We start from the raw sequence: 16,234 nt of genomic DNA on the forward strand, positions 1-16,234 counted from the left end.
AGTTCAGAAATGTAAAAATACAAGAAATGTCTGTGCCTCAAATTTAGGACACTTAAGACATGTCATACATGCAGCATATTTGTTTGCATCAAATAAATCATAGAATTATTGATTACTTGGGCTGTTTTTTATACCCTAAAAGGGCAACGTGAGACACAACTCCAAAATCCAAAATATATTACAAAAATTCCTTTGAATTTGTTTGACTTAAGTCCAGATGATATAAAAAGTGACATGAAATGATTTTTTTGCTGATCATTTTTCACTCTTGCCTGTTTTAGGGTTAAATGATCAGAAGTTAAATGACGCTTAAAAATAGTCTTATATGCTCACCAAGGCTGCATTTATTTGCTCAAAAATTCAGTATAAAATGTGAAATATTAACTTTCTCCTGAGTGAATCTATTGTAAATTGTAATGTATTTCTGTGATGCGCAGCTGTATTTTCAGCATCATTCCTCCAGTCTTCAGTGTCACGTGATCTTCAGAAATCAGTATAATATGCTGCTCAAGAAACATTTCTGATTATCATCAATGTTGAAAACAGTCGTGCTGCCCAATATTTTTGTGGAAACTGTGATACATTTGATTCCTTGATGAATAAAGTTTATAATAAAGTTTAAAAGAGCAGTATTTATATGAAATAGAAATCTTTATAACATTATAAATGCATTTATTGTCACTATTGATCAATTTAATGTATCCTTGCTTAATAGGAGTATTCTCTTTTTTCAATAAATAAATAAAAACTGGCTTGCGTATTTCATATATTTGATTACATTTTATATATATATTTGTTCTAATTATAAAAAAATGAAGATTTGTATTAATATAAGTGTACTTTAAAATTACATTTAAAACATTATTATTTTAAGTTACAATACTAATACATTTCAAATGATTCACTTTCAAACTTTTTACACCCTCAAGCTTTTATGTTGTCGGCAAGCGTGTGTTTATTTGACACTTGTTGTTACAAATCTGATCAAATGCTGAAAAAATATGTCCACAAAAATTCTATGAATGTGAATGTAAAGTGGCCCCAAACATTTGAACAGTAAGGTAGTTTTACATTAAGATTATGTTGAGATGGTTCAATTCTGAAACTCAAAGTGCCTAAACCCCTTTTGAAATGCACAATGTTGCTAAAAAGTTTGAATAAACATAAATAAATAAATTCCAAGGTCACATGATCCTGAACACGGTGGACTGCACCAGACCAAACAATGGACGTCTTCCTCACGGCGTTGATGTGATGATGAGCGACTTCGCTGGCGGCGCCTCCGGTTTCCCCATGACCTTCCATGGCGGCAAATACACCGGTGAGTCACACATGACGCTTTAAACAGGTGCATTATGGGAACTGGCAACCGTTCAGGAAATGCATAATGCAATTTTTTACTGACAGAAAGCTGGAAGGCAGATTTCATCAAGAACGAGAGGAAGAAACTGTTAAAATATAAGACGCAGCTGGTGAAATCACTGCAGCCCAAGATCTACTGCCCGTTTGCTGGGTACTTCACTGAAGCGCATCCCTCTGACAGGTGAACACAACTCTTTCAGTGAGCTTTATCACAGCTAGTCAACATTTAACTACTGCATGCAACACACTGAAAACATCAGTCCGGTCAACATGAAATCATTAAAAACTGTGCATGTAAAACTGATAATATTACATTTAGCTGACTACATCTTTGCATTTTTAACTAGATTTTTTTTCCCCACACAGCTCATTTTATAATAGAACAGGGGTGTCCAACCCTGCTCCTGGAGGGCTACCATTCTGCAGTGTTTAGCTCCAACCCTGATCAAACACATCTGAAAAATCTAACAAAAGTCTTCAGGATTACATAAAAAAATTATATGGTGTTACATAAATTGCATTATATGATTGTTTAGGGATGGAGCTCAACCGTGCAGGACAGTGGACCTCAAGGGGTGGAACTGCCCACCCCTAAGAATGAAGACGAGACAGTTCAGAAATGTAAAAATACAAGAAATGTCTGTGCCTCAAATTTAGGACACTTAAGACATGTCATACATGCAGCATATTTGTTTGCATCAAATAAATCATAGAATTATTGATTACTTGGGCTGTTTTTTATACCCTAAAAGGGCAACGTGAGACACAACTCCAAAATCCAAAATATATTACAAAAATTCCTTTGAATTTGTTTGACTTAAGTCCAGATGATATAAAAAGTGACATGAAATGATTTTTTTGCTGATCATTTTTCACTCTTGCCTGTTTTAGGGTTAAATGATCAGAAGTTAAATGACGCTTAAAAATAGTCTTATATGCTCACCAAGGCTGCATTTATTTGCTCAAAAATTCAGTATAAAATGTGAAATATTAACTTTCTCCTGAGTGAATCTATTGTAAATTGTAATGTATTTCTGTGATGCGCAGCTGTATTTTCAGCATCATTCCTCCAGTCTTCAGTGTCACGTGATCTTCAGAAATCAGTATAATATGCTGCTCAAGAAACATTTCTGATTATCATCAATGTTGAAAACAGTCGTGCTGCCCAATATTTTTGTGGAAACTGTGATACATTTGATTCCTTGATGAATAAAGTTTATAATAAAGTTTAAAAGAGCAGTATTTATATAAAATATAAATCTTTTATAACATTATAAATGCATTTATTGTCACTATTGATCAATTTAATGTATCCTTGCTTAATAGGAGTATTCTCTTTTTTCAATAAATAAATAAAAACTGGCTTGCGTATTTCATATATTTGATTACATTTTATATATATATTTGTTCTAATTATAAAAAAATGAAGATTTGTATTAATATAAGTGTACTTTAAAATTACATTTAAAACATTATTATTTTAAGTTACAATACTAATACATTTCAAATGATTCACTTTCAAACTTTTTACACCCTCAAGCTTTTATGTTGTCGGCAAGCGTGTGTTTATTTGACACTTGTTACAAATCTGATCAAATGCTGAAAAAATATGTCCACAAAAATTCTATGAATGTGAATGTAAAGTGAATTACAGTTTAAAAGATATTCACATAGAAAACAACTATTTTAAATTGAAATAATATTTCACAATATTACTGTATTTTTCGTCAAATAAAATTCAGCCAAAACACATTTTTTTAAAAACGTAATTATTTCACTCTTTTGAATGTAGTGTATATGTACAGCCATCAAAGTATGAAATGTATGAACATGACTAACAGGTACATAAAGGAGACAAACATTAAGAACAGCGCAGCAGATCTGAATCAATCGATAAGGAAGCGCTGTCCGAACATCTTAACCTGGACTCCTGTACCCGGTTCAGTCCTGGATTTGGCCCTCGCGCTACATGACCCATCCAGCAGGTGCGTTCTCATGCTTTTTTATTAAACATCCCACAAGGAGAAAGCATTCATATGTAGCATTTGAGCGTGCTGATGCATCTTGAGTGCATGAAATGTATTCAAATTTGCAAGAACAGCATATGCCAAACAATATGCAAAAACCCTGAGAGTAGTGTTATATAAGTACCACTGAGATACTATTCAAGTTTATTATTATTATTTATTTTTGTATTTTCAGTTTTCGTTTTAATTTTAACTAAGTTTTAGTAATTGGTTAAGTGTGTTTTAATTTTTTGAATTAGTTATTGTTTTTTATTTGTCTATGTAATATTTATTATTTTTTTATTCATTTTAGATCACGTTAAACTAAATGAAAATGAGAAATGTTGCCTTGGCAACTGAAAGAAGTTTTTATTTAATTTTATTATTATTAATAATATTATGATTAATTATTACAATTAAAATGATTGATAATAGCATTTTGATTAATTAATATAAAGATTTTTTAAATTGTATTATTATTAATAACTTTATATTCATCAAAGGATCCTGACAAAAAATTATTAATATTGTGAAATATGTTTAACCTTTTTTTATATATATATTTTATTTCAATTAACAAAACTGAAATATTTTCTTTTAACTATGTTCAATTAATATTTAATTTTTTTTTATTACTTTTCATTTTTATTTTGGACAAAAAACGTGTAACTTTGATATAGTTTGGGTTTTAGTTCTAGTTTTAGTTACTACAGTATAACAATCCTGTAACAAGACATAGGCTGAATAATTATGCATTTCATAAATTCAAGTGATTATATGTAAACTATCTGTAATGTTTTTAGCCTTTTTGTATCGGTTTCATTTCCATTTCACATTAACTGTTCACCAGTTCAGAAATTGACTGCGCATCAACATGTTCATCAGCAGGTTGCATGTCAGAATTATGTTGTTATGATCATTTGTGATCCTGCAGCACAAAAGCAGTGTTAAGTCGCTGGGGGATATTTGTAGAAATAGCCAACAATACACTGTATGGGTCAAAATTATAGATTTTTCTTTTATGCCAAAATCATTAGGATATTAAGTAAAGATCATGTTCCTTGAAGATATTATGTAAATGTCCTACTGTAAATATATCAAAACAATTTTTGATTAGTAATATGCACTAGTAATAATAACTTTAAAGGTGATTTTCTCAATATTTTGATTTTTTTTTTTTGCACCCTCAGATTCCAGATTTTCTAATAGTTGTATCTCGGCCAAATATTGTCCGATCCTAACAAACCATACATCAGTGGAAAGCTTATTTATTCAGGTTTCAGATGAAAAAAAAATGTACCCTTATGACTGGTTTTGTGCTCCAGGGTCACATATGCATGAGTGTTATTCTGTTATTATTTCTTCCCGTTTTTCCATCAACATGATTTTCTTTTCTGGTTTTAATATCATAACCATAGGAGTGCTATCACTGAACCGCCCAACGGCACAAAGATCTATAAGGACAGTTGGGACTTTGACTTATATTTGGAGGAACTGAAAGCTTCCGTTTCAGCTGAAATCTTTAAATGCAAAAGCTGGATCCAGTACTATTATAACTGGGCAGGATTTAAAGGCTACAATCTGGTCATTCGGGTAAATCATATACATTATAGCCAAACTCCTGGTGGATTTCACACATAAAGCAGCTTCATGCACAAACAAACCCATAAACAGATGCATTAAACTCTAACTCTGAGTGGCATTGAACTAAACTTTAAACTCTAACTCTCAGGTCATTGAGACGGAGGATGATTTCAAGCCTCTGAAGGGAGGTTACGACTATCTAGTGGACTTTCTGGATCTTTCTTTCCCAGACGAGCGTCCGGAGAGAGATCACGCGTTCGAGGAGGTACAAACTGAGCAGGATGAGATGCACGCTCAAGTCTAATCCAAACTAATGAGTAAAATGTGTGTGTTTCAGATCAAGAATCGCGTTAATGTGATGAGACACGTGATTCTGAACGGGCAGCTGTGGGATGACCTGTACATCGGCTACAACAACAGAATGAGTCGAGATCCTGACGTTTATCACCACAAGTAAAATACACGCAAACAACATCATCACAATATGAAACAAGTGTGGAAATATCATGGCAAAATCTGTGACGTTATTCATTTACCGTGGTATTTACATGGTATCCCAAGGTACCGCAAAGCATATGGATGTTGAATATTTTTTAAAAGGTTTTTAACTATGGAAATCTGATGCAAATTCATATCACGTTCATGTGTATTAATACATTATTTTCATATGCATTTTTTTATTGGCAGACTCTGGAATCATTTTCAGATAGAATTGCCACTATTGCAAATATTTGTAAATATTTATATTTACTTTTATTTTTTTATTTCAGTTTTTAGTACTTTAATTTAGCCTTATTTTATCGCGGTTTATTCATTTTTAATTTTCAAAAACTTTCTAAAAAGTCACGTTTTTCACTGAACATTTATATTTAATTTTAGCTTTATTTCAATTAACAAAAACTATTTTTGATAGTTTTAAAACAATAACAACACTATATAACAAAATTATGACAAACATTTCTAGTTAGAGAAAAATATGTTGCAGTCAGACGAATTTTTATTCATGTACCATATTTACATGGTACAAGTTTTAACATGTTGCATGTTTTAAAAAAATTACACAAAGAAACATAACACAGATTAATAAAGTATGTTTTTAACTATGGAAATCAGATGAAAGTTCATGTGTATTAGATCTATAATATTATTTCGTATTGTTTCATATATCTTTTTTTTTTTTATTGCCAAATTCTGGAATCGTTTTCAGACAGAATTGCCACTGTTGCAATTATTTTTAATATTTAGCTTTATTTTTTTATTTCAATTTTTTAGTACTTTAGTACTATTTTGTTTCAGGTTATATTATTTTATTTTAAAATTTTAATTTTTTTAATGTTTTTAAGTTCAAGTTTTTCATTGAACGTTTATATTGTTCAGTGTTCAATATTTTTAATTTGATCTAGTTTAAAAAACAACAACAACACTTATAGACATTTTGCTAACGTGACAAACATTTCAAGTCAGAGAAAAACTTGTCAGGTACCCCAAGGTACTTCAAAAAATCAGGTTTTAACATAAAAAAAAATATTACAAAGATTCATAAAGTATGTTTTAAATTATGAAAATCAGACGCATTTCTAATTACGTGATGAAAACTATTTTTAATGACATGTCGCATACAGACCAATTTTCTTTATTTACCATGGTATTCACCTGCTGGTACCCCAATGCACTTATGTAAAGAATATGAAGGATTTCACATTTTGCATACTTAAAAAACCATCACACAGATTCATAAAGTATGTAGGTATGCAACCAATGTGGCACCATTCAGAGGCATTAACATCTCTGATGTAAACAGTGCTGGGTAGTAACTGATTATGTAATCTGGATTACATAATCAGATTCCAAAATTATATAGCTTTAAAACTTACAGTTCCTTCACGAACCCCAGTTTGGGAATCCGTGACGTCATGTAATATTTAATGCACTTGTTATTGGAATATATTTTCCTTTCTCTTGGAAACATTATCTGATTTAAATCGAGTTGGGTCAAAAGTGATCTAAAAGTAGTCTGATTATATTAACTAAAACGTGTAAAGCTAATGGATTTCGTAACTAACCACAATTTTATTTTTTACAAACTTGTAGCTCTGGATATAAATATCATTCCTCTAAGTCAGATGCTCTGTGAAAAAGCAGAAGTGAGCAAACCACTAACAGGAAACCTACCCTGCGGATGCCCTGAATGTTTACCAGTTGTACGAGGAGTGGCTTTTTTCTTGCAACATTTGTGGAGAATTTGTGATATTATCACACGCACACAATGAGCGCTTGTTGTCATAAACTCCTGCAGCTGCTTCAGAGTTGCTGTAGCTCTTGGTCTCCTCTCTGAGCAGGTTCATCCGGCTCTTTCATCAGTTTGGAGTGCCGTCCTGATCCAGGGAGGCTCTGTGCTGCACCAAATACCTTCCACTTCTTAATAATAGACTTCACTGTGCTTCTAGGCATTGATAAAGCCTTTGAAATGTTTTTGTATCCATCTGCTGCCTGTCCACAACTTTATCCTGGAGATCTTTTGACAGTGCCTTTGTAGCCCGTAGTTGATTGTTTGCTTCAGTTGCGCTACCAAGGACCGAAATGCTCCAGGAAAGCTCTTTTCATGCTGAGCTGATCAAAATGAGCACAGCTGAAAGTCAAATGGCTTTGTGTGCCATTGAGAAGGTGATTAGCTGCACCAGATAGAGTTTACAAGTCATTTTTAGGAGGGGCTGATCCTTTTTCCAACTCAGTGATTCTGTTTTTTGGTGTTTTATCTTTTACTTGGATGTTATACGTTGCACTGAGTTAATACAGCTGGGTAAAACAAAAACTGTGTCCGTCTTCATTTCAGGCTACAAAGCAACAAAATGTGATTATTTTAAAGGGGCTGATTCTTTTCTATACCCACTGTACCACTTATAAAACAACATTAACCCACTGATAGATGATGTAAAAGTGTTGTTCACTGTTACGTCATGTTAACTATTAACTACACTTTACAAGAAAAGTCTGGAAAGTATGGAAGCTTGTTTCCAACACGGAGTAAAAAAAATATATAAAATTGTGACTTTTTATCTGGCAATTCTGAGTTTACATCTGACAGTAGCTAGAAACTTTACATTTTTTCTTCTGAATTCTGAGTTTACCTCTCGCAATTTATTAAATTTTTTATTTGAGTGAGTTTACATCATGCAATTCTGACTTTTTTTCTCAGAATTCAGAATTTGCATCTCGCAATTGACATATTTCTTTATCAGATTTCTGAGTTTACGTCACACAATTCTGACAATTAATTTTTTTTTGGAATCCCGAGAAATTTATATCTTGCAATTATCAAAAAAATTTGACTTTTTTTCTCTGAATTCAAAACAAAGCTTCTATAGTAAAGGGCCCACTGTACTGTGTTACTATGAATTAACGGAAAATGTCCTGTCAGAAAAACACTAGTACTGTTTCTGTTTTCTACAGTCGTTTTTCTTAGTGTACAAAATTAAACCTCATTGGCTGGTGTGAAGATGCAGGAAACGGCATAATTTCACACTTAATTTCAACAGAGAAAATTATCGAGGTGTGTCTCCGCTCCTGCAGATGCTGCAGACTAGACACATGTGAAGAAAACCTGTTGTAAGTGTTTAAAACAAGAAAGACACTCCCTTCCCCAAAACCACTTTACTTCATATCTGTCACTTCCTTTCACAGGAAACTCCACCTGCAATGCACCTCAGAGCAAGTCTCCTCCTGATCTCTCAAAGTTTATATTGAGCCCAGAAAGCTTTTCTTCACTTCATACACAATTACATTCGTCTAAAATCGTCCCCTTGGAATTATAAGGTTCTATCTGCATTCCGAGTAGTTTTGAGATGTTGAGCTTCAAAGTTTTTGCATTCCATTGGACTGTGCAGATAGAACCTTTTTGTTTTGTTTTTTTTAAATAAAAAGTCCCAAAATGTACACAAGATTAAAAAAAAAATATCACAATGTAAATAAGCGGTCACAGAATAAGAATATGTGAATAACTCAATTTTGAAAAAAATGTCAGGTAGAACCTTATAATTAATTCCAAGGCGATGAAATGTCTGAATGTCATCGCTGTAACGGGTGTCTGTACTCAAAACGCTTTTGTTGATGTCAGGAGCTGATTATGTGGCATGAAACCACGAACAAAACTACTCAAGATAACAAAAATAAGCATTGAATAGGATGATCATGGTTTACGACAAACGCATTGCTTTGTGTAGTGAATTTCCTTCTCTTGAGAGAAACCACTGAAACTCAGCTAACATTAGGAACACTGAACCTGCAGACAGTGAATCATGTTTCTGTGGAAGCTAATTTCTGCCTCAGAATAAAAACACACAAAAAGGTCACTGCGACTTTTTCTCCCACAGCTGTGAGTTTATATCTCACAATTCAAACTTTTTCCTTAAAATTGCAAGTTATAAATTCAGAATTGTGAGGGTTTTTTCTGAATTCAGTGTTTACATCTCACAGTTGTTTTTGTGCCACAGAATAAAATAAAGATAATTTCAACTTTTAATCACAATTCTAACTTTTTTCTTCAAACTGCCAATTTATCTCTTGCAATTCTAACTTTTTTCCTCAGAATTGCGAGTTTAAATATTGCAATTGTTACTTTTTTTTAACATTTACATCTCAGAATAATCTTTTTTTTTTGTTTGTTTCCACGACGGAATTCGGAGTTTACATCTTGCAATTCTGTTTTTTGTTTATTTGTTTCCGGCATGGAATAAAAAAAAGGTTACTGCATCTTTTTACCTTGCAATTCTAACTTTTGTTTCTTCGAATTCTGAGTTTATATCTCGCAATTCTGACCTTTTTTTTTTGTTTCCACAATGGAATAAAAAAATAAAAATGGTAATTGCAACTTTTTTAGCAATTAACTTTTTTTCTAAGAACTGCGAGATCACAATTACATTTCTTCGATTTTTATTCCGTGGTGAAAATAAGCTTCCATAAGTCTCCATTGTTGAAGCATTTACAAAAAATTACAAATTTTCCAATTTTGTTCCTTACGATTCTGGTTCCGTTTTGGGTCACCGCTAATACAATACAACATAAAACCTTGGTTCTGACGCAAAACTAGCTGAGAAACACTGCGAATGCAATGACATTTAGACATTTGTCAGAGTGACTCAAGTGTTTTTGTGCTGTTGCATTTATCTTTTGAGCAGCAGACAGCTATAACCGTATAAATAACTCTGTGTGTGAAGGTTATAAATGGACTCGACTGGGACCCTGCGCTGTCATCCTGCGGCTCATTCTGCCTGGCGGTTGTGATCATCAGACTCATATCAGTCCCGCTCATGTTTGCCTGTGCTTACTGCCTACAGCGCTGTTATAAGCTGTTTGCATATGAATGAAACATCTTGATCTCACTCATAAAACAAAGTCCACATTCAGCCAAAGTCACGTTTCCACTGGGACAGAGAGGAACATCAACGCATCTTTATCCCAAGCAACTTCCAGTTTCCGCCTCTTATTCCTCGCCTCCTACACACTAAAGTCTAATAAATGCCTGAGATTCATTCAGGTGTTATAATGATGCTGACAAAGTTTGAAACCAAACATCTTTTATATAAACACATTGACTAATAAACACAACGTTACAGCAACGATCAGGATCAGTCAGATCAGCAGAGATCAGCTCGAGCGACGCGCATTAGCTCTTGACTTTCTTCCGTCTGCCGTCTTTCACTGAAGGCGTCTCGGGGTTTACAGGAGGAGCTCCGAGCTTTTTACTTTTCGCTTTCTTCACTTTTTCTTTAATGGCTTGAATATCAATTTTGTTTTCGGCTGTTGCTAAAAAGAAGAGAATAATAAATAATAAATATCATAAGTTTGCATGCTTATTTCAATTGAATTATCACACATTTAAAGTCATTTTACCAGGAATGCTACTAACCAATATTACTAGTAGTGACTAAAGACTTTCATTAGTACATGCACACAAAAAAAAGCACAATTAATATAAGTTGCTCTGGATAAAAGCACACACACACACACACACACACATATATATATATATATATAAGCACACTTACACACACACATATGTATAATTTAAAATTAATTTTCAAAAATATTTATTATTCTTTTTTTTTATATTACAGTTATTATTATTATTTAGCATTTAATATATTTTAGTAATAGTATTTTTATGACACAACGATATATGAAAGCGTGGTGTATGTTTCTGGATGCACACTGTATTGTGAAGTATTTAGTGACTCGTGTGTGTGGTGTTTGCTGTACCTGGTTTGCTCTTCTTCACGGCTGGCTTCTCTTTAGGAGGAATGAAATCTTTCTGCCGCTGCGCTTGTCTCTTGGTTAAAGCTTCAGCCTGCTTCGCCTTCAGCCCCGGAAATAAAGCACAAGCCGTTATGAGTGAACTAGTTCCCACCAGTCGCTGCATCTGAGCTCATAATTACTCAGAAAAACCATTATACCTTAATTTCATTCATCTTCTGGCGTCTCTTCTCGCTCTCTCGCAGGAAGAACTCACCGGTCGCCAGCTCCTTATCAATCTGTGCAGAAAAATATTTCATATGAGCTATGACAACTTTTAAAAGTGGACTTTGCATTTATTTATTTTTTAAATAACTGATTATTATTGTAATTTATGTATCCAGGGATGTTTTAAAAAATACATAAAAAATCTATAAATGTTTATTTATTATAAATTTGATATTATTAAATATTACATAGAATATTTTAATTTATGAATTAATATTTAAGCATATAAAATATATTTATTATATTTGTAGTATATTCATTTATAAATTAATTATCTGTAGATTTGATATGAAATGTTAATTAAATATTTTACTTAATTTATGAATATCAATCGGTGCAGAAAAATATTTCACATGAGCAATGACTGTTAAAACTTTTCATTAATTTAATTTTAAATACCTGATTGTTATTGTAATTTAGAGATGTCTTCAAAAATACATTTTAAAAAAATCTATGAATCTATTTATTTACTATACATTTTAGATTATTAAATATTATATTATATTTAAATATTTACTTAATAATGTAACATCTATAAATTACTTATATTTATAATAATATATTTATAATTTATAGATTTGATATTAAATGTTATTTGAATATTTTACTTAATTTATTAAATAAAACATTGTGCTGATATATATCAATATAAAATCTACAAATTAATATTTATATTTATTTATAATAATATATTTTATTTATAAATAATCTATAGATTTGACATTAAAAGTTGAGAAAAACATTTTATTAATATTTAATATCAAATCTATAAATAATTAGTTTTTCAACTACGTTAGCTAAGCAGTTGTGCTCAGTAGTTTCCCGATTCCTTTTTTTTGATCCCTGACTATTAATTTAATTAATGATTCTCTTGTATTGAATTTTTCCCATTAAATATGCTTCATGAAAAAAAAACGACTAATTGTCTAAAGAATTATTTACATTACATTTGCATCTTTTATCATATTGTCCACTGTGACTTGACCAAGTTTATGGTGTAAAATCCCTGTAGGCCTCATTGCTCCTATAGCACTTGATTTGTGGACTCGTACCTTGCTCTCGGGCTGCGGCGGAGGGAACGGCGTGTACTCCTTCTTCACCGTCTTCTTCTTGGGCTGCTTGCGTTTGGACAGACTCTTATGGCGGAAGTTGGGCAGGAATCTCTCCCAGCTCTGAGTGCGCAGCTCCGGGTCGTTCGCCAGCTCTCGCTTGATCATTAACGTCTAGAAAAGATTCAATCACACACACAATTAACCATCTACAATACAAACAAAATATCATCCGTATGCAAAGTGACCCACATTTGGTTTTTGACCACTGAAAATGTGTATAATTTACTCAAGGAGCCATACTGAAATCCCTGTATCTCTGGAAATGAACTATAGAGGTCCTAAAAAATTAAGATGCCCAAAGAAAAGTTAGTTAAGAAATCAAATATAAAAGGGCATTAAGATATCACTAATACTTCTTGAGTTACGGGCATGCAAACTTTGGAATGTGCTCTTTTCCCATTTTTGAACGGTCACCGTTGCCATATAATGCAACAAAGATTGCTCAAGTCACCAGATTTTACTAACAGACCTACCAGTCTCTGAGGAAACATAACAATGCTGCTGCAATCTTTCTGAAGCCAGTTTTACTCAACTGTAACTTGGCTACAAATCTCAGGTGAAAACTGTCATTTTACAAAATATTGGATTACTCAATAAATATACATCTATGACATTTAATATTTTGCCTTTCATCACTATTTATGCTTGTCTTTCTTCAAAAAAAAATTAACAAATTCAAAAATTTGAGCCGGGAAGTTTCTGAAATTTGGTTAATTTACACAGAATGACTGAATTACACCTCATCCTCTTGATTTACAGTATTTATTCGTCACACAGTCTTCTATGCACCTTTATGTTGTAAATGGGGTGAATATTCTTCATTGTGTCCAACACCACTTTCCGTACCTGCAGAAACAAGCGAGAAACACCAGCTTATTCCTCCACATCATTTATTTTTCAGGATGAATAGGTTTGAATTATTAAAGCGCATTGAGCAGCTAAAGGCATGACCTCCTTGAGGCCGTTGTAGGGGCCGAGGGCAGAAACCGTGTTTCCCTGAACCATCACGTAACAGCTGGTCAGCAGCTCTAGAGCCTGAAATAACATGAAATCACCGGAACATTTAATCACAGCATCAGCTGAAACGCCTCACCTGACAAACAAAACATGAAGCTCAGAAAGCAATGAAACTAAATCAAAACCCACCATAAACTGAGCCACAAAACACCAACAGAACTTTCTTCAAAAACAGAGAAAACAAATAAAATCCCTTTATAAACCTTTATAAAAGTCCATCAGTGAAATTTTCCTTTTTTTTGTTTTTTTTTATTACAAAATTATTACTTTTTAGTTTATGAATTAAAAAAAAATTTAAATTATCAATTTATTTTAAAATCTTAATTAACAATTTTTGTCTTTACTGTCAGTTTTAATCGATTTAATGCATCCTTGCTGAAAAAAAATATTAATTTATTCAAAACAATAATTGTACCAACTGCAAACTATATACAGTGGGTACGGAAAGTATTCAGACCCCCTTAAATTTTTCCTGAATACTTTCCGTACCCACTGTATATATATATATATATATATATATATGAATATACTACATTTTATATATTAATATAAAAAATATAAATTATATTGAGATTTTATATGATAAAATATTTATAAATTGAATTAAATTAATAAATTAAAGCATATTTAGAAGAATCAACAAAAGAGAAGACACGCTTGACATATAAAACATAAAGCTCCTAAAACAATAAACCTAAATCAAATCCCATCACAATCTGAGCCATAAAACATCAAAACAACTTTCTTCATCTCTTCAAAGTAAAGAACAAAAGAATAGAATAGAAAAGAATAAAATCCCTCTATAGACCCAAAGTCCATCTGTGAAAATGTGCCTTTTTTTAGTTTTATCAAATTAAAATGTTTAGTTTTATCAAATTAAAATGATCAGAAATCACTATAATTACAATATAATACATGATTATATTCTTATGTTATATATACATCATCATTTTTGACCTCACTGCATGTGAATAAAACAATGAGAAGTGCATTATAATATGACCCAAGGCAGGAGGACTGTGCAGTCTTCACTCACCTTCAGCGTGGAGCCCTTGGGGCCGATCAGTCTCTGTCGTCTCTTCACAAAGCGCTCTCTGTTGCGGACAAGCGTGCCAATTTTAACGATGTCACATGCCATGTCGTCTTCTAGTATCCTTACAGCCTGAAATGAATAAGACAGTTTAACAAGAGATTTGAGTCTAAAGTTTGCAATAATTCAGATTTTTTTTTCATGTTTTTGAAAGAATTCTCTTATGTTCAACAAGGCTGAATTCATTTAATTAATTAAAAAATTAAAAAAACATTAATAATATTAATAAAATATTATTCAAATTTAAAATAGCCGTTTACTCTTTGAATATACTGTAAATTGTAATTTATTCCCGTGATGCAAAGCTGAACTTTCAGGATCGTTACTTTTTGTAACATTATAAATGTTTTTAAAATCACTTTTTATCAATTTAATGCATACCTGCTGAATAAAAGTATTCATTTCTTTAAAAATGTACTGATCAAAAACTATATTTTAAATATATTATTGGTATTTTAAATACATTTAGAGAATTTATATGATTTAATATTTTACTAAATTCATATATATAGATATTTTTTTATATTTATAATAACATTTATATTTCTATTTATGTATTTTACTTATGAATTAAATAAACTATTTCAAATCTATAATTAATTTATATATAAAATACTAACAATATATTATTGATGAGCTCATACCTGTTCAAACGGCACACTTCTAGCCAATAACTTGATGAGATCCCTCGCTCTGAGGATGGCATAGGGGTCGAATGTTTTCTTTGTTGTGTGCACCGTCATACTGCCTTCAATCAGGTCCAGTGTGGCATTGATGAACTACAGAGCAGCAGCACAGATTCAAAGAAATGACACAGACTAATTCAAAGAGCATTCAGAAAGCGTTTTCCCGACACTCACGACATCTCCGAGAGCCTTCTGCACCAGCGGCCAGCACTCTTTCAGATACACCTCTCTGTACTTGGGGAAAAGCGTGGCGAAACTGCTCTCCTCCAGCAGACCTTTGGGATTGTCCACCCGGCTGAACTTAGGCTCTTTCCAGCCGTCTGGAACCATCTGCAGTTCAGTCTCCTCTGTTTAACAGTTTCATTAATTAGTCATTACACAAAAGCTTTCATCTAAAATGTCTTGCAGTACAGATAATACAGACACAATCCTCCCAACCTGAGTCTAAGGAGAGCTGCACCATGTGTCTTTAGTAAAAGTGCTTGGTGACTTTATAATATACAAGTCCCACTGTATTTTTATGTACCATGTAAATACTATATTATAAGAATATGTTAATCATTTAGTACTCAGGTGTGTTTTGGAGAAATGCAATGGAACGGACAATTCAACAAATACACAATAAATGAACTGTAAAAAACTGTGTGTGAGAGTGTGTGAGTGTGTGTGTGAGTGAGAGTGAGAGTGTGTGTGTGTGTGAGAGAGTGTGTGTGAGTGTGTGAGAGAGAGTGTGTGTGTGTGTGTGTGTGAGAGTGTGTGAGAGAGTGTGTGTGTGTGTGTGAGAGAGAGTGTGTGTGTGTGAGAGAGTGTGTGTGTGTGTGTGTGTCTGTGTGTGTGTGTGTGAGAGAGAGTGTGTGTGTG

The 16,234-nt window shown here is 32.5% G+C and overlaps 2 protein-coding genes across 5 annotated transcripts in view; one reads left to right on the plus strand and one right to left on the minus strand.

Annotated features, from left to right (window-relative positions):
* LOC107590555 (cytidine monophosphate-N-acetylneuraminic acid hydroxylase-like) overlaps positions 1–5,494 on the plus strand; it is a 16,026-nt gene extending 10,532 nt beyond the window's left edge. For 2 of the 3 annotated variants that reach the window (XM_016279366.1, XM_016279367.1), the window contains exons 9-14: positions 1,184–1,321; positions 1,408–1,543; positions 3,204–3,347; positions 4,787–4,961; positions 5,101–5,217; positions 5,290–5,494. In XM_016279366.1, the coding sequence (XP_016134852.1) occupies positions 1,184–1,321; positions 1,408–1,543; positions 3,204–3,347; positions 4,787–4,961; positions 5,101–5,217; positions 5,290–5,409 (830 nt within the window). In that variant the 3' untranslated portion in view covers positions 5,410–5,494. The remainder of the gene's footprint in view (positions 1–1,183; positions 1,322–1,407; positions 1,544–3,203; positions 3,348–4,786; positions 4,962–5,100; positions 5,218–5,289) is intronic. The other variant, XM_016279365.1, reaches the window with a different exon arrangement.
* A 5,014-nt stretch (positions 5,495–10,508) lies between these two features.
* The window catches only part of krr1 (KRR1 small subunit processome component homolog), a 6,823-nt gene continuing 1,097 nt past the window's right edge, over positions 10,509–16,234 (minus strand). For both annotated transcript variants that reach the window (XM_016279291.1, XM_016279290.1), the window contains exons 2-10: positions 15,548–15,720; positions 15,332–15,466; positions 14,634–14,759; positions 13,532–13,615; positions 13,370–13,426; positions 12,521–12,691; positions 11,402–11,479; positions 11,208–11,304; positions 10,509–10,754 (exon numbers count right to left, since the gene is read on the minus strand). In XM_016279291.1, coding sequence (XP_016134777.1) covers positions 10,615–10,754; positions 11,208–11,304; positions 11,402–11,479; positions 12,521–12,691; positions 13,370–13,426; positions 13,532–13,615; positions 14,634–14,759; positions 15,332–15,466; positions 15,548–15,720 — 1,061 coding nt within the window. In that variant the 3' untranslated portion in view covers positions 10,509–10,614. The remainder of the gene's footprint in view (positions 10,755–11,207; positions 11,305–11,401; positions 11,480–12,520; positions 12,692–13,369; positions 13,427–13,531; positions 13,616–14,633; positions 14,760–15,331; positions 15,467–15,547; positions 15,721–16,234) is intronic.

Source organism: Sinocyclocheilus grahami, unplaced genomic scaffold (assembly GCF_001515645.1).
Source record: "Sinocyclocheilus grahami isolate Dianchi unplaced genomic scaffold, SAMN03320097.WGS_v1.1 scaffold129.1, whole genome shotgun sequence".
NCBI lineage: Eukaryota > Metazoa > Chordata > Actinopteri > Cypriniformes > Cyprinidae > Sinocyclocheilus > Sinocyclocheilus grahami.